Below are 18916 nucleotides of genomic sequence, written 5' to 3' on the forward strand. Positions count from 1 at the left end.
GATATTTCATCCATTGGACCTGGCAACCCTAGTCCAGTGTACCTTTAAGACCCACGAAGTTTTATTTATAGTATGAGATTCCTTTTTTAAAGGAAGCATGGAATAACCAGTCCCACATGGCAAATTAATGGAAACTCAGATACATCTGAGAGGAGTACCAGAAGTAGAGAATGGTGATCTGAAAGGATATATAATAAAAATAATTGCAGAATTTTTAGAGGATGATGAGACCAAAAATATGTATGACTACATGTATAGAGTGAATTCACTTTTTGCCAAGAAAAATAACCTACCAAAAGATGTTGTTATAAGATATATGACAAAGGAAATGGTGGGAAGGATCATGAATAAAAACTTTGAAAAGACACTGATAGTGGGAGGCAGCAAAGTGAGAATCATGAAGGAGCTGCCAAGACAAGTGATAAATGATAGGAGAACATACAAAAAATACCTAAAATAGGAGCAAAAAATCTACTCAACTCTTGAGCATTCGTGATTGTGACTCTCTTCCCCTGGAGTTCAAAGCTCAAACCTTCAGGTATTATCCATCTGAACCTTGTGCCATTGTCTCTCAATTTATCTGTCAACTCAGACCCATGGTCATACTGTACTCAGTACAATTGGCTTCCAGGTAGGGATTACAATTTTAGACAGTGACAACCTATTAAGGAATGTCCAGGCATATGAGCTTTCCTTCTTAAACTGACAAATTACCTCTAAAGCAACTGAAGTTTACAGTGGAATATGAATGGGCTGTGCCTGCAGCAAGCTAATTTACAAAACTAAAAGGCAACCGCTCTCAATAATCCATTGCATTCCTTCCTGTCCAGAAAGATACCTAAATGAAAGGGGTATTTCCATGTGCTGAACTCTTTTAATCCTCACAGCCTTGGGATACAGGATAAGCTGGGAGAGAAACGCTTGCTGAAAGTCCACAAGTAACCGTCACAACAGGCGTCTGGTTGTTGTTTTATGCTCCCATAACACACTGCCTCCACTAATTACTCCCTTTGAGAGGTGAGGGGATTATATGGTCAGCATCACTGACAGCAGAGATTGGACATAATTGTATGAATGTACTTTCCATTCTTTTCAAGGGCTGCAATAGCATTTCAGGCAGCTTTCCATGACATACCCAAATCACTGGAAAAGGATGAAGATTCACAGCAGTAGGAACAGTCTTCTAACAAGGGAACCACTTTTCTAACTCTAAACAGGTGCTGTTTGTTAATTATGACTAGATAAGCAAGCTTGGGAATATTTCAGCAACTCAATATGTAAGCTACGCATGAAGCCTTAGATCAGGGGCATCCAACTCATTTATTATAAGGGCCAGTTCTGATATAAATGAGACCTTGTTGGGCTGGGCCATGTATCATAAAATGTAATTCTAGGTAGCAGATATAAACTTTATAAAGAACACAAAGATTATTTTAACTTAAAATAAAACATGCTCAAAACATTAGCACTCTTGCAGTATTTTATTTAACAGACTCTTATAACTGACACCTCTTGCTCTGAATTATTGCATCAAAATCTGAAGACAATTTCTGTGCTGTAGCAATCTTGAATATGCTGCTGAAGTGTGTATCTGTAAGTTGCAAACCTATTTTTGATTTATTGACATTCATTACAGAAATCTCATGGTCAATGCTCTGAGCCTAAGACCCAGGGGAAAACATGAAATGGCTGGTTATTGTGAGCTTTTGTACATAAGTTGCTTTGTGTGCTGGTTAAGAACATGCGAAGGCACCATGGCACAGACTGAGGGCTATGTGTTTGTCTACAAAACTACAGTCTTCCCCAGAGAAATAACTACAAGTCCTACAAGGCAGTGCAAGAACAGAGAGACAGCAAGGTGTAGTGGTATCAGCTTACTATCTGGGAAGCACAGGTTCAAAATCCCCAGTCTACAAAGGAAAATGTGAAAGAAAAATCAAATGAAATGTGCCGGGTGAACATTTGGTTGCTCCAGGGGAAGCAAAAAAAAAGAATGTATGTGTTGGAATATTGCAAAGACATTCCTTTGCTTTTAGCAAAACCTCTGCAGGACATGATTCCAGTTGTTAGAACAAGATACAAAGGAAACCTGAGGATTTCCTCCCCCCCCCCCCCCCAAATGGCTTGCACTGCTTACCATAACATTACCCACAAATATTACACAACAATCTATACTTTTCTGTCACCCTGTCTAACGCAATTCTTGGAAAACCTTCTCTGGTTGTGTCTGGCATGCAGAAATGTCATAAAATTCTTCTTGCTGTCCATTGATTTGATATTAACAAAGGGGGAGGGGAGAGAATGTGTGCAAATGGAATAAGCAAATTGTCCCTTGGCTTTGGTGAAAGCTTAGCATCCATCAGCATAAAGCAATAAAGTTGCCATTTTCCATTTTACTGCGATTTGCAATGTGAAAACACACACAATTATTTCACAGCAGGAGTGGGCCTCAGCATCTGCCCTATTCTGTCCACTGCTGATGCTAACACTGTCTTCCCCAAAAAACTATAACAACACAATTCTATTAGAACAGAGGATAATGATACAATTAAATTAAAACTGACTGTAATCATAGGTATAAAGGTGAGCTCTTGAAAACTAAGATATTAGTCATCATTAATACCCAGCTCCAGGTTATTAGAACTTTTATAAGATGTTTAAAGAGTGAGCCTTTTAATTATATTACTAATTTCTACCATTCTTATTTAAGAGCAGCTATCTCTTTGCTCAATTTGATTCAAAAATACTATTGCTTAGCATCCATATTTCAAATTTCAGGTACTCAAAACATCAACAAAACACAGACAATACTGAGTTAATATACTTGAACAGTGCAAGAGGAAAATGAAATAAACCTAAAAGTATATACAGAAAATTCTTTGCAGCTTCTCACAACGAGGGCTGCCATCATTGATAGTAACAAGAATATAAACACACAGCAGCTGTTAGTGGTCCACACCCTAACAAGAAGCAGCAGCTAAGCTTGTAGGGCTCCGAGTTTTCTATTCTTGAGTTGTGATGCCTGGTCTCCATGCTCTCGTACAAGGGTTAGTTGAAGTGCTAGAGAGTGGTAACTACAGAGTGCTAGAAGAACAATTCAGTAGCAGATTGATAGTCAAGAATCTATAGTCAGACAGAACAGCTTGTTTAAATGCTATTAGCCAGTTTTGTTTTATGGTTGTATTTAACTGATATGTTTTAAAGCTTCTCTTATTATTCTTACCTATATGTCACCTCAAGCAGATCTCTGAAAAGGGACATATAAATTTTCTAAATAATAACGCACACATTGAGTACAATATGTATTACCATTCAGATCCTGGTCACACAATTACAGGATGGGGGGGGCGGGGTAGGAAGGAAATGCCCAGCCTGGCGATTGAGCCCATTCTAGGTGTCTATTTGCAAAAAGACTGTATTGCGTTCATGGAATTGTCTTCTAAATCACCACTTTCTTTGAATCCCAGGTTGCTGATACCACTGCCTCTTCCAAATAATCTAATGTGTATATCACAAGGAAGATCTTAGCAACTGATCAATCATTTCCAGTCTAAGTGATTATACTTTCCAGTCAGCATCTCAAAATTTAAGAGATACAAGTCTTATACAATCAAGAACGTTTATTTGTTGTTTGTATCTAGGTCCTTTGGGACTCGGCCTCACTAGTTCTGCCCACAAAAACCAGCGCTGTAGATAAGAGATTCCACTAAAATCAAACAGGGCCATTTCTCAATAGCAATCCCCTGCAGAAGAACTCCTGATAAGACTCCAAATTTGGCAACAGTATGACTTCTGATGACTTCTGCCACTGGCAAACTAAGCTGGCCACCAGGACATACACTATTCACTGTCACTAATTCCATCTAACTCCACACTCCTGATCAAAAGGTACCAGAGCACCCAACCCTCATTATAGCTGCTTTGAGTGGAAGAGACTTGAATTGTTGTTAGCCAGTCACACTGTTTGATAGGGAGGTGGGATTAGAACAGCTACAGCTGAGGTTCTGAAGTCATCATTTCATGTGCTGGATCAGCCACAGTGCAATATTCATAAATCCATCAGCTTCAGCCTCCACACCAGCTAGGGCATGGTTATTGCCTGGATATAACAGCACACTGGAAAAAAGACACAAACCCATTAACAAAAGTGCAGTTATTTTGCTCATGCAAAATAACTGATGCATCTTTAGCCCGATGCATCATTCTTCTGTGCCAATCAGATACATTTTATAGTCCCTTTGATCATCCCCTTGAAGTCCCCTTTTAGACAGTTCCTTTGCATTACTTCCCAAAATTGCTCAGATGCTTACCGAGTTGGAATGCCCCTGGCCTTGAGAGCATGGTAATACTCTAAGCCCTGCTTGGGGGGTACACGTCTGTCTTCCTCTCCTAGCATTAGGAGAACAGGTGTCTGAACCTATAGTAACAAAACAGCAAGACAGAAACAGTGTTCAATGTTGGATCCTGTTACCGTTAGGTGGATCTGTAACTGGTTCCTGAGAAGAACAGGGTCCCGAAGAGTGCTTGTGAATGGTTCCTCATCCTCTTGGAGAGGAGTGACAAGTGGAGTGCCTCAAGGATCTGTCCTGTGACCTGTTTTGTTCAACATCTTTATCAATGATTTGGATGAAGTAATAGAGGGAATGCTTATTAAGTTTGCAGATGATACTAAATTGGGAGGGGTTACAAATACAGTAGAAGACAGACAAAGGATACAGGATGATCTTGACAGGCTGGAAAATTGGGCTAAAACCAATAAAATGAATTTTAACAGGGATAAATGTAAAGTTCTGCATTTATGTAGGAAAGATCCAATGCATGGTTATAGGATGGGGGACAGCAGTAGTATGTGTAGAAAGGATCTAGAGGTCTTAGTAGATCATAAGCTGAACATGAGTCAACAGTGTGATGCGGTGGCTAAAAAGGCAAATGCAATTTTGGGCTGTATCAACAGAAGTATAGTGTCCAGATCACGTGAAGTGATGGTATTGCTTTATTCTGCTCTGGTAAGACCTCACCTGGAGTATTGTGTTCAGTTTTCAGCACCACATTTTAAGAAGGATATAGACAAGCTGGAACGGGCCCAGAGGAGGGCAACAGAGATAGTGAGGGGTCTGGAGACCAAGTCCTATGAGGAAAGGCTGAAGGAACTGGGCATGTTTAGCCTGGATAGGAGGTGGCTGAGAACTGATATGATCACCATCTTCAAGTACTGTCATATAGAGGATGGTGTGGAATTGTTTTCTGCGGCCCCAGAAGGTAGGACCAGAACCAATGGGTTGAAATTAAATCAAAAGAGTTTCCAGCTCAACATCAGGAAGAACTTCCTGAGCGTTAGAGCAATTCCTCAATGGAACAGGCTTCCTCAGGAGGTGGTGAGCTCTCCTTCCTTGGAGGTTTTTAAACAGAGGCTAGATGGCCATCTGACAGCAATGAAGATCCTGTGGATTTAGGTGGAGGTATTTGTGAGTTTCCTGCATTGTGCAGTGGGTTGATCCTGGAGGTCCCTTCCAACTCTATGATTCTATGTTTCTGAGTAGTTGGAAGAAATCAAGAGTCCTGAAAGAGAAGTAGGACAAATGGGATTCTCAAATCTGTGAGCAATATACATGCGTGTCTGCATTGTTGTACCTTATCAACATACTGCATAGGTGAATGAAGTAGCATCTCCGTCCACTGTCTGGGATCTGGGAGTGCAGACGGATCATAGGGTAGGCCTGCTTCTGCTAGGCACCTGGGAGACACAACCAAAAGAGATTCACAGAAAGAAGAATAATGCAGAGAACACACCATGAATTAATAACTACAAAAATCAATGTATACAATTCCAATAAATATTTATAACCATTTCACTTGTGTGTAAATTCATTCAAAAAGCCATATATCGTCTGCAAAGTTCATTTCCTACACTCCCGATATTTGTACAACAGATTAAAGTGGATTGCTGGTAGAACAGGGGTCCTATCAACGATCCAAAATTGATGAATTTGGACTATGAAATGCATTGATATTATAGCACAAGTACTGGGCAACCCAATCCAGACATAAGTGGCGGCCGGATGTGGCGTAGCTGTCGCACCGCTAGTAGATTTCCTGAGGACTTCGGCATGCTGGAGCATGGGGAGGGGAGCTTGCCGTGAGGGAGACAGTCGCCATGGAAGCGCCGCTGGCGTAGGTACACAAGGGAGGCGGAGGCAGCCGGAGGGGAGGGCCAGTCCACCCGTCCTCCCATTGGCCAGTCCTGGCGCATGTGCCGTGGCTCATGACAGTCAAAGATGGGGAGAGGCAGTCCCAGAGAGGCTGATAGCTATCCCCAACCCACCCCCAAACAGAGAGCCAATGATGGGCAGACCATCAAAGGCAGAGGAGAGATGTCCCACCAACACGGGGAGGGAACAGGAGGCTGGCCTTGCGCGCACGAGAAGCCTGGCTTGGTGGCAAGGTAGGGGTGGGGGCGAGACAGGCCTGCATGGGACCATGGAGAAGCCATCAATCCCCTCACATCCTCCTGCTGTCAGAGACTCTGCCAATGGCAGGAAGACAAGCAGGAAGTACCAAGTGCAGGAGTTCGCTGTCATACACAGTGGCTGGAATGTGTGTCAGGGAGTGAGCAGCCCAGCAGCAGACACCCCCACCCAGAGACCCCCTGTGTTTGCCCTGATGCCCCCTGCCAGTCAGGGATGCTTGCCGGCAGAGCTTTCTACCACATGCTCCTCTCCCTAACAACTGAGTTATGCGAGACCAGAGTGGAAGTATTTCTAGGAGAGGGGAGACCGCGATTGGGTGCTGGGGAGGGGGCTTGTCAGCCCGAGGCGCAAGGGGATTGGCGAGGCAATCACGCCACTCCCTAAGGGGTTTGCGGCAGAGGAAACCTTTGTTTTTGGTTTCAACGAGTGCCTATGGGACACGCCACTATTTTTGCTGGCGTAATGTTGCATCTCTCGGGAGGGGGGGCCTGTCATGGGCCAAACTGCTCAGGAAGCTGCCTAAGCCTGGCTGCGCCCCCAATTCCACCCCCTCCACTTCACTTCCCCCCATGCTCAGGCACAGCCCTCAGGTGCCGCTGCCCTTGGGCGGAATGGCGCTCAGGCAGCCCCCCACCCACGTAACTCCCCTCCGCTGTGGCAGCACCGGTCGTACGTCGGTGCAAACCCTTCCTGCGCCCACGTAGCAGCTCGTCTGCTCCCAAAAGACTTTCCGCTCCCCCTTTCTGGATTGTGCTGTTAATCCATTAAGAACCTGGATATATTTTAATCTACTAAGAAGCTGAATGCAACAGGCACTTTGAACCTTTGGGACTTAATGCAATTATATAAGACTTCGGAATTGTACAAATACCAGAGAGTAGGAAATGAACTTTGCAGACTACATATGCCTTTTTGCAGGCACCTGGAAGAAGCAGCAGAGTGAGCATCAGTAAGGATAACAGGCAAAGGTTCAGAAATGAAAGCTGTTGAGGCCACTCACCAGTCAGGGATGTCAGTACTTCCCACCATGGAGGCCATGTTGACAACTGGATTCCTGGCCACACAGGCCTTGTAGGTATCAGGGTACTGGCCAATGAGATGGCAGGATAGGAAGCCGCCATGGGATCCACCAAGCAAGGCCACACGCTCTGGATCCAAGGGCTCTTTCTGTAGCACTTGTTCCATACAAAACTGCAAAGAAGAAGAATGCAACAAACAGGGCTGTAGCAGCTTAGTAAGAGCCTCCAGAAGACTGGTCCAAGAATTAATCAAAATATTCAGCTGAGTGAATGGCACATTCCTCGATACCTGCATTGTATGGGGGGGGTGGTGGGGAGGGATGGGAGTGTTCATATGACTAAATATATCCCCTTGTTAAAAGCTCCCTAAATATGGAAAGCAAGCAGGATACCCACATGTCAGAGGTGATTCAGACCTGTGAGGAGTAAATCTTGTGCCTACCTGAAAATCTGAACTGGCTATATGGCAGAATTGCACACAGCAAGTGATGGGAGGGGAAAAAACACATGTGATCGCTGAGGGTTCAGTGAATTTCTCTGCTACCATATTCCTTCACCCAGGGAACAGTCATTCGGACTCCTCTTTGTATAGTCCTCCTGTGGGACATGGAGGAAGGGAAGACTGCATTCCACTTACCTGCACATCCTTGACATCCTGAGTGCCTACATTCCCTGGCAGGGAGGCCACACTGTCCTGGCCAAAGCCCAGTGATCCTCGATAATTCACTAGAAGGTGGGGGGGGGGGGGGAGAATCAACAACATAGTGTCAATCAGAACATTGCACTTGGCTCCTTGGTGGCTCAAGCCCAGTGTCTTGAAGGGAACTGTTGTTCTTCCTAGCCAGGTTTCACTCCAGCATCTCTAGATTCCTAATGAGAGGAATCTCCATCATCTTCTATCTGGATCAGCTTTATAACCAAAGTGTTAATTAAAGATGCTGCCCTCTGTAACAACCCCTTTATACCAATTCTGCTGGTGTTCTTTAGAAGGGTAATTATGAAAGCTTGTGCAATTTCTCCTCCAGTTCTACTTCTCTTACAGCAGCAGCAGATAGGATCCTAATGAAACAACAGGCTGATTATGGAGATGTAAGAAGAGCCTCCATCCAACCTGATCATCTAAGTTTGAACTTGAGATCCCAGCAGAGTCTTTCAGCATAGGCTCAAGGGAAGATCCAGGCTCAATGCTCCTGACCAGTGTTATATTCTGGGCTATACTGAGACCACAGAGGCTGCATTGGTGCCCCAAAAGGATCCAGATCATTACTCACCCAGCAGCACAGCAAAGCCCATTTGGCAGAGCACTGCTGGGTACAGCATCCAGCTGACAGTGAACACAGAGTGAGGTCCACCTGCAAGAGGCACAAAAGGGGGATAGACTGGTGAAACGACTGGAAAGCTCAATGTATACTGAATTAGGTATGCTAAGAAGACAAAGGCTCTTACCATGAGGTGTCACCACTAATGGGAATTTGGTCTTCTCCGGTGCCTGAGTGGGCCGGAGTAGGATGGCTTCAAAATCAAGACCCACTGTAAAGATATGATCATTTGCAGATCGTGGAAGCGACATAGGAAAGTTAGACACACAAACAGTATTATAACCCCAGGGTCCCAAATTATTTTAGAGGAATTCAGTACAAGCCATGAGATGAAGGCCAGACGACAGCTGGTAAAGACTGCCAACCTTTTCCTCTCTGGGTACATACCATAGTGGGGGTTGTCCAGTTCTGGTGGGGGCTGCAGTGTATGGATATTCCAAGTGATTCCCTGAATTTGGCTGGATTCTTCCAGGCACACCCAGTTTACTTCTGCTTCCTTGCCAGAAGGAGGCAGGAAGGCCACCATCTGCAGCACACAAAAATAATCATTGCTAAGCTGAGAAAGATGAATTCACCACTACTAGGACATACATTTTGTCTGGGGGATTAGGCTGGAGGAGGTGGCAGAACACTCCCCCCCAAACAAACACAACCTGGCAGCATGAGCCAGGCAAGTGACAAGGAACACAGACACAGGCCCAATGGAAATGCACAACACTGATAAGGTAGGGACCTTTCATATACATACATATGGGTGTGCATCTTAACCCTGCTTCTGTTGTAACACTTGCATTTCAGTTCAGTGCTCTCAGTAATTACACACTGATTAATGATGATCTTTCAATTTTGTCTCCTTACCTCCCCACTCCCCCCCCCAAAAAAAATCAGCTAAGCAAATAATTAAGAGGATATAACTTGTCCAGTTAGTTTGCTACCATGATTCCTAGGTCTATCAATCTGATTTATTTAATTTTCAGATAGTCTTTGGGTATCTTTATCAGGGATCAAAAGCATTTGCAAAGTTTTTACTTTACTATTCAACAAACACTTATTAGGCAGTTTCCAAATCTTCCCTACCTAGCCTTGTGATACTTACAAGCATGGGAGGACAGCTTGGAGTAGAGAATTTGGCTACCATCAGATCTCTGTCAATGGTGAGCAGCGTCCAGCTTCCAAGAGGGGACCCTGAGTTAGTACAAGAACAAAGTTTCATTACCACTGCTTTTTGCCTGTTGCCTTCTGTTTGTTCCCCACTGAAGAGCAGCAGGTTGCAATATGGGCTTCAGCTGTTGAATGAAGAGCACTAATAATCAGGGCCGGGACAATATGTACATACCCTTGGTGAGAGAACACACACTGCCTGACAATGTATCCACCACAATCAGCTCCTAAAGGAAAAAAACAGGAGAGATTTATCTTAGGCTATATCCAGACAGCAGCTCCCCACGCAACTACTGGTACAATCTAGTGTGAGAAGCAAATAAATAAAGGCACAAGGACTTGTAATTTGAACAGGCTGAACGGTCTGATGTTGCTAATCCTCTGCTCTATTTGAAATCGAAGGTGTTAATCTCGCTGTGGCTCATAGGTGTTAAGAAGTACTGACTCAACAGGCCTGATACTGAAGAATTTCTCCATTTGAAGGTGCCATTAGAGGCCAGCCAGGCACAGATCACCATCTGGCTTGAAACTATGCTGAGCTTTATCCTAAAGTTTAAGATATTCTATAGTTCATTCTTACCTGCCTACTGCGCTGAGCTGTGTCCAGCACAATCCTTTGGCTGTCTGCTGCCCAGCAACACTCAGGTAATGCTGTGTTGTAGATCCCAGTGAATTCACCTGCAAGGGATAATACATGTTCATTCAGACAGTGACAGCCCTCATGCAATAAGTCACAGGCTCAATGCTGAGAACCAGAACAGAACACACAAATTCCGTCAGCTCCATTCTGTTCATGTACAGATGACCATATTTGGGGGTTCTGCCTCAGGCACCAAGCAAAAGTTTCCTGTGATGGCACTGCCTTTTAACAGCAGCCCAGGCAGCCTGAAGCAAGCCACTTCATACTAATGATAAGATTATCTTGTAGGCCAGGTGCCCTTGGATATATCAATGCCTATGTGAAAGAGTTCCAGAAGCCATTAAGAACATAAGAATATAAGAGAAGCCATGTTGGATCAGGCCAACGGCCCATCAAGTCCAACACTCTGTGTCACACAGTGGCAAAATTTTTTTTATATACACACATACACTGTGGCTAATAGCCACTGATGGACCTGTGCTCCATATTTTTATCTAAACCCCTCTTGAAGGTGGCTATACTTGTGGCCGTCACCACCTCCTGTGGCAGTGAATTCCACATGTTAATCACCCTTTGGGTGAAGAAGTACTTCCTTTTATCCATTGTGTGGAAGACATCTTCAAAAGCTACAAAACCCAAATGGGATGTCAAACTCCAAGCCTCAACTGAACTAACACCCTATTATTCCTTTCAAGGGATGCTTCTTTGCAAACAGGCAACTACGTTGATTTAGAAGGAAGCACAGGAAACCTATAAGGGCATTCAATTAACTTCCATCACATTTCTTCAATGCTCAGTCTTTCCTCTACTTCTGCAGAATCTCCTCTTTTTCAGATCACCAGAGAACTTCATATTCCACATCACTTGCAATATATTTCTGTAGCTGTGATGGTAAAAGTAGGTCATCTTGCTTACACGAATGTGTACAGTATAACAAACTGCATGAATAAGCATAAAATGCAGCAGTCATAAGACTGTATTTTTTTCACTGATGTATGTGGAATCCTTGGTGCCAAAATCACAGATTCTCATCAGAGTCCCTCAAATTCCATCAGACACCTTCCACTGCACATTGCAGGAGTTTCAGTAATGTCATACTACTCACCTTGGTTCTGCCGAGGCACGATCTCCACCACAGTAGAAGTCAGCTTTGTGTACCAGTCATACTGAAAAAGAGATCAAACAGGGATATGACAGCACAGATCCCTGCCTCAGAGATCTCTTTCTGTTGGGCCTGAGAAGACCTCTTTCAGATTATGACACCAGTAGGAAAGAGATACTGCAAAGCTCCATGTAGGCTTCTCTCAGGACAAGGCATCACTTGTAAGTTTACGGAAAGCTCCACAATAGTTCTAGGTGAACAACGCCAGCTTTATTTTGCCTTGGTTCTCTCTCTGCTCAACACAAAATGCTATCCACATTCCTCAGACCAGACTCTTCAATATTTAAACTACCACAAACTCCAACAACAAATACAGGCTTCTAATTGCAGCTGCCTTTAGGACTAAAATGGAGGGACTCAGGTTGAGGCAGAGCTCTGCCTGATTTCATACATTAGGTCCCCTATGTTTGGGGGCTCAGAAAAGCCCCCAAGAGCCCAGTAGGGTTTTTGGAGCTCAGTGAATCCCATGGCTTCTTTAAAGAGACTGAGAGACCATGAGATCTCCAGCAAACACTCAAGCACAATATTTACCATGCACAAGCGGCTGCACTGTTGGTGGGGCCCAAAAGCCATGTTCTCCAGATATACAATGCGACACTGGTCTGGACTCAAGCGTGGAGACCAAATGGCCTTGGTATCATCTGAAAGCAGCTCTGCAATAGGAAGGGAGATAGATAATGAAAGGAAAAGTCCATGATGACTCAAGGGCTGAGAAGAGCGCAATAGCAACAGGTTGCTCACCACAACGATCGCCTGTCAGGTCCACATGGAAAAGAGCTGATCTGAAGGGAAGAAAAAAAAACAAAGATGACCAGCCAGGCTACTGCCCTATTCCTTGTCAGGACAGAAGCAGGAGTCCTGTGGTGTTACTAGTCTAGCTGGCTTCTTCCTGACAATGAAGCAGCATGCTTTCCACACGGAAATTGGCAAGGCCTTAGAACAGGAAAAGGCCTGTCTACTCTGTGAAGCTACCTATTTTTGTAGGAAACCATGCATCTTATTCAGGAACCCCCTTCTTAGTTGTACGACTACAGCAACTGCTCCCCATGTGCTGAATGAGTTCTTCACCCCCAAGTTGGTGTTCAGATGCCCAATGCTTCTAGAACTATTTGCCCATGATTCAATTATACTCCATGCCTATCCTGCTATGGAAGGGCAAGCCTGTATGAACTCCTACTGCTTCCAGCAGGGCTCTCACCTGCGATTGGTGCAGTGCCGCAACCCTAGACGGAAAGGCTCATGCCACCAGCCTGCAAATACCACCCCTGTGTCACCAGGAGTCCAGAAAGCCTAGACGGAGAAAGAAAGCAGCGTCAAGGGTGAACATGCTAGACTTTACGAGGCAGGACATATCTCCAACATCAAGCATGCTTGAAATAAGAGCCAAAGAACAATGATCCAATAAATATATAATACGAAAAAGCAAAAGCTAATAGAAGATACCTTCTTCCTTACTCTGTGGAGGCCTAGGGACAAGGGAAACTGGATCAGTAATTGTTTCCCCAGGCTTCTAAGGACTACCTCCTTCCCTACACCCCAGCAATTTTACTACACTACCCTCCTCCATGATATCCACTACACTCCTCCATGATATCCTAGCAGTTCTGATACAAGTTCTATAGTGTTATGGATAGCCTAGTAAATGAGAAGGAGGAGCACTAAGACAAGAAAATAACATTCAAATCAACTCTCTATGTGGGCTGCAGGTTCCCAAACCTTTCCTTAGTTGCTCAGCACCAACCTGGCCAGGAGAGATGTGCTCTGGAACACCCTCCAACACCGAGACATTGTTGCTCTCAATGTCCAATACACAGAGCACGGGGACACTCTTAGCCACCAGGGTCTCCCCCCAGTCTTCGTGGAATACAAACTGCTCCCCCTGGAAAAGGCAAGAAAGACGTTATGATGCAAATATCTTGTTACTCTGAATGGCAGTGAGTGAAGAGATACTAATTCAATTTGCTTTGTTTTGACTTTACTTCAGTCAAAATATCAAATGCTTCAAAGCACTTTCCACCCTAAGAGCAAGCAAGCATACACATACATAAACACAAGTACAACCATTTTACAGAAGCACATACAAAATGAGAGCCAGGAACGGTTCCTGACTGTTGCCTCTTCAGAGCAGACTATTCAAAATGTGCTTTCCTTCAAGCCAAATATAAAGGAGGACCCAAAGCCATCATCGCTTCTTCATAGGTTGAAATCATGAAAAGGAGAGTTGTGGATTCCAGAGGTGGCATTCTTGGCTGGGTTCTGATACCATGTTCTGTAGGCACAGCAAGAGGCCGCTTCCAGCCAAAGACTTACAAGCAATATGGACTCAGGTTTGGAAAGTGGAATGGCAACGTCTTTGAAAACAATGCAGTTTCAATGCCCTACCAGAATGTCATTTAAAGAGCATGGCCAAAGTGGAGATGGTACTCAAATTCCCATGTTCAAGCCTATCAACATACCTTCCTGCTTGCCAACCACCAAAAGAACCCTGGCAGATGAAGTACTGTGTAAAACAAAGACTCACTCCTACCTTGATGGCTTTCTCTCGTTGCTCAGTCTTGCTCAGCTCCTCTTCAACATTCAGCTCAGGAGCTTTAGGCTTAAAGAAGGACTCTGCCTTAGGGCGCTTCTTCTCTGCCACATACAGAAGGTGAGTCTCTGAGTGTGACCAGGCCAAGCAGCCAAACTGGTCTAGGGGAAAGAGAACAACATGACAGACCCAAATGCAGCACAGACCCCCAGCTCCAAGATGATGGGTCAAGCATTATCCCACTCCTTGCTGCCTTATCAAGCAAATATGATTTGGCTTAACAACTTTTTCAGAAGCAGTGATCCATTACCTTTCTACCACCTTGTTATACCCAGGATTCCCTAAGCCCCATAATTAAATCTGACAGAAATTCCCCCTATCAGTACATATCAGGACTGCTCAAGGAAGCTCTCTTCACCCAGACTAGGGAAGGAAAGAGGGTTTTGGGGGCCTGATTACCCCACACTTCTTATAAATCCAAGCAGAGAAGCCTCACCATCCTCATACACTTGGCCGTGTTTCTCCAGAGCTGATAAATCAATACTCTTCACCTTGCGGTTCTTCTCCCACACCTGCAGGATTAGACACACCACAGCTTTAGTCCTGGAACTCTTTGCTCACCCTGTGTTTTTGTGGAGATGAACCAAACCAAGTCCATTCCAAATCATGTAACAGGCACTAAGTTTTCCCAGCAAAGATCAGAGTGTAATGGATGACATACAACTGCCTACTGAGAGGTGAACAAGGTGGGATTGGTAACAGCTTCATTATTTTTGCAGAGCCAAATGACAGAATGGGGAGCCATGTTGTTCTGGGAATGAAAGGGCTGAGGATCTCTACAAGGTCTTGTTCTAGTTATACCAAAAGTGCTAGAGACAGAGTCAGTTCCCCCCGGTCTTCTTGTACCTCAAGAAACTGTTTTTCCTCGCCTTTGCTATTACTGGTCTTTCGCAGAACAGCTTTCTGAGCTCCACTGGGAGAGTCACAGCTGAGCAGCCTAAGAGGGAAAGCCAGCAGTTAATATACAGAAAGTTAGCCCTGCAGGCATGGGCCAGGATAGCCAGGCTAAGTAAGTGCCAGGAATGAACAAGGAAGGGACAGCAGACATATCTCAGACAAGCAAATTTTACATTAGAAAGAGGGCCTTGCCTGGACACATAAAGCTGAGGTGAAAAATCAAGTGCTACCTGAGCTGCTTACTTCCATATTCTACAAATCTATAAGTTATTTGAAAACCTGAGTGTTGGAAGCTCATTTACTAAAGTTATATGTAATCTACACAACTTCTCATCACAGAATTTGAGTTGCTCTGGTGCAGAAGCTGGATTTTCTTTTGATGCTGAATGCAACAACCCTGGCAATGAAGAGTCGACACTATGCTTTGTGTCGGGGAAATGGACCACTTCCACAAGACCAGAAGAAATCTTAAGAGTTAGAAGTTGTGTGGTATTTCTGCCAGAAAGTGTAAAACACAGTAAATGGAGACTTACTCTCCTTTGATTTCAGTGCAGTTGCCAGAGGGGCTCGAGTACACAATGGAGTGGTTGTCATGGAAGATGAGGTACTGACGGCAGAATTTCACATTTTCAGCTCTTTCTAAGTCCCGCTGAGACCATTCTGTAAAGAGGGAATGAAGAGTCTGTTCAGCTTGACGCAATTAGAAAAAACCTTTTCTGCCACAAGCACAGAATGCTGGTAAAATACCTGAAGTAATCATATCCAGTCCTCTCCCACTGCTGTAAGGTATGGCCATGCACCTGCTAGCTCCCTTAATGTCAACCCACACAATCAAAATTTCATTAAGTCATAAACTGAGAACAAGTGTGCAAATGTGCGTACACAAGGCCCATCATTGCTAGACCGCAATCCCAAGGAGGTCTACTCAAAAGTAAGTTTCATAAGGATTCTTAGGGTTGTATCTGGCTTCCTGCTTAGTCCACAATGTCCTGCTAATGACAACAATCATGGGATTGAGGCTTTATTTTTTATGATCAGCAGAGAAAGGAGAAAGGCTGCTAAAAACTCAGAAACCAGCCTAGTGAAAGCCCAAAACACATTGAGGAAAATTATGGCTGCAAAATGTATCCCATTCCTATGAAGCAAATACAGGATCCTGAGATGCAGACAACTCAGTGGAGATGGTATACCTGTATAAATATTGCAATATTTCCCTCCATACTGTGTTGTTATCTCAGGCCCAATACAAGCACTGGAAAGAGATGGGAACTGGCTGAGTTCACGGTACAAAGCGGCAATTTCGTCAGTATTATTCAGCAACTGCATATTAAAAAAAAAAGACATAGCAGCATAATTAATTGGGATAGGCTCTAGGGGAAGGTAGTACAAACAACCTGACTATGAACCATTTGTTCAGAGCAAGTAATAACTGCTTCTGGGTGAAAAGCCATACTAGATATGAAGCAGATCACCTGACATCATTTCAGCCAATTAAAGGTGACAGAATGTAACAGAAACAGATATTGAGTGTTCTGGCTAGTAACCCAGCCACAATAGCCTTCTATGGAGGAAGTGTGCTCTTGATCCCCCCACCCCCAACTTGGTGGCAGAGTATCTGGTTTGCATGTAAAAAAGTCCCAAGTTCAGTCCTCAGCCTCTCCAAAGGATCAGTGGCCTCCACCCAATATCCTGGAGAGACATCACCAGTCATAGAAGTCAGTACTGTAGGCCTGATTCATTATAAGGAACCTTAATGTATTTAGACAAAACTACAATGCTGTTTTCTCCTATTGCTTTAGATTATTAGCTGCATCAGGAGCAAATTTTAACAAGTTTGCGCTATAATTTTTTAAAATAAAGGCACCTCTTTTTAAAATTTTATCAGTTAATTATAGCTGGGATTTTTCTTGATTACTTCTTCAAAAGAATGTTGGAGGAGTCTCTTTGATCCTGGAATGCTGGCAGGAGAAAAATCAATTTTTAAATAACGGTTTTTATCTTATCAGCTTTCTAATGGCTGGCTTCTCTTTTATGGAAAGTTGTTATATTGTTTTATGTCCACCAGTTTTTAAAGTTGTGATATAGTTTTAACTGTATGTTGCCTCAAGCAGGACTCTGACAAGTTGTTATAATAAATATCTAAAATAAATACATCAAAGGAATTTCAGAACCTAAATGATGCTAACTTAAATTTGCAAGAGAATACAGAAGAACTAGGATTTTCACATTTTCGACATACTAAATTTTGAGATGGAAGAGGACTTTGAAGTCTGACCAGTTCTGAATTGCAAGCTTCACAATAGAGATTTGCTTTACATTTACAAGATGTTTGTTGACCCAGCTCATGTTAATAGGTGTCTGGCACCAGCTAGAATACTCTTCAGAGAGCTACAGAGCTGGAGAAAGACCCTCACATCACTCTCACTCGCTGCTCCTCTTTGTTGTTGCTGTGAGCGGGTGGAGGTACGGGTGACATGAATGGAGTTGACAGATCAGCAGTAGCATCAGCACTTCCTTGTCTGCCCCTGTTCCTATCAATAGTCTTGCACTTTCATCAGCTTTGTGATTCTCATACCCTTGGGGGGCCATAAACCAAAAAAGGGGAGGAGATCCCTGTTAGTTGCTTCTCTCAGGCATTTCTATTTGTTTACCTTTCCTGCCCAAGAGTAAGCATAAAGGGTGCTTGTCTTGCAGGACCAAGTTTACTGTACATGGCTCAGGTCAGTAAGTTTGGCCACCCCTAATGTTGAGCATTATTCATTCTGGAAAAGCCAGTAATATCTAGGTCCCAAAGTATGGTCTCAAGGCATGTAAGCTTGCTGAAATCACACAGGTGTTGGGTGAATCTATCCATTACCTGAATGGGAGATCTCCAGAGAATCTATGCTGTCTTGATTTCCATGATAGAAGAATGGTGTGATAAAACTGCAATTAATTAAAAAATCAAATTGGGACGCTCATGAGCAGACTTCCCTGAAGCCTAAGGGAGTCTCTACTGTTGCTATTCTTGCAGAAAGATAACGGGAGAGGGGAGGAGAATCAGAATCCCCATCTCATCCATGCATGTTTTCCTCCTCAATAGCCTTCTGGTGGGATAACGGTACTTTGGACAATGGTAGCAAGCCTCCCTACGGTCTCAAGGACTCTTCCCTCAATAGTTTTGAGCCCAGCAGACTATTAAAAGTACAGGAGGAAACCCATCGAGGGAAAAACACGCTGGCAATCTTGCACAGTGAACTGGACGTCACCCCAAGAGTAAAGGTTCCAAAGGCCAGCGGAAGAGAGAAAAGTAAGACCACCTCTCCAGCTCTTTCCAAGGGGGAGGCAAGGAGCCCTCCCACTCCGCGTTCCCACCAACCACTGCGCCCCTCCCCCCCGGACGCGCGGGGCATTGTGGGCAGAGCCATAACATGCACAATAGGGATCACGCAAGCGTCGCACCCCCTTGCCGCGCCTGCGTGTGGGCATCTCGGAGGCGCCGAAAATCCCCCCGCTCTATCTCACCGGTGGTTCCATCTCGCAGGAGCAGCCGGTGCGTCTCTTTCAACTAAAGTCGAAGTCTCGTAACCTTCCGTCGGGTACCTCTGCAGGGAGAGGAGGAGGGTTTTAGGTGCTTATCATTGGTTGCGGAGCTGCCTGTCAAAACCCGGACCCACCTTTCTGT

At 44.2% G+C, this 18916-nt stretch overlaps 1 protein-coding gene across 2 annotated transcripts; it reads right to left on the bottom strand.

Annotated features, from left to right (window-relative positions):
- Window positions 1-2656: 2656 nt before the first annotated feature.
- Window positions 2657-18916, bottom strand: LOC132572697 (acylamino-acid-releasing enzyme-like). 2 transcript variants are annotated; one of them, XM_060240043.1, is made up of 22 exons: window positions 18757-18916; window positions 16443-16572; window positions 15786-15912; window positions 15202-15292; window positions 14792-14867; window positions 14296-14456; window positions 13510-13647; window positions 12967-13058; window positions 12510-12550; window positions 12300-12421; window positions 11712-11772; window positions 10547-10644; window positions 10142-10193; window positions 9902-9990; window positions 9193-9331; window positions 8933-9016; window positions 8758-8838; window positions 8124-8212; window positions 7468-7658; window positions 5632-5734; window positions 4311-4417; window positions 2657-4116 (listed from the first exon to the last, which is right to left on the bottom strand). In XM_060240043.1, the coding sequence occupies exons 1-22, from the start codon at window positions 18766-18768 to the stop codon at window positions 4014-4016; spliced, it is 2187 nt and encodes a 728-aa protein (XP_060096026.1). In that variant the 5' UTR covers window positions 18769-18916; the 3' UTR covers window positions 2657-4013. The 2 variants fall into 2 exon arrangements, with proteins under 2 accessions (XP_060096026.1, XP_060096027.1); XM_060240044.1 differs by having other exon boundaries at window positions 10547-10617; window positions 18757-18873.

The sequence above is a fragment of the Heteronotia binoei genome, chromosome 5, assembly GCF_032191835.1.
Source record: "Heteronotia binoei isolate CCM8104 ecotype False Entrance Well chromosome 5, APGP_CSIRO_Hbin_v1, whole genome shotgun sequence".
Classification (NCBI taxonomy): Eukaryota; Metazoa; Chordata; class Lepidosauria; order Squamata; family Gekkonidae; genus Heteronotia; species Heteronotia binoei.

What these genes read in the sequence shown, in the direction of transcription:
- LOC132572697 (XM_060240043.1), bottom strand. An exon ending in AACGAGAGAAAGCCATCAAG is followed by an intron (nt 13,648 to 14,295) that starts GTAGGAGTGAGT and finishes TGCCTTTTCCAG; the next exon opens with GGGGAGCAGTTTGTATTCCA. An exon ending in GGGCTTTGCTGTGCTGCTGG is followed by an intron (nt 8,213 to 8,757) that starts GTGAGTAATGAT and finishes CCCACCTTCTAG; the next exon opens with TGAATTATCGAGGATCACTG.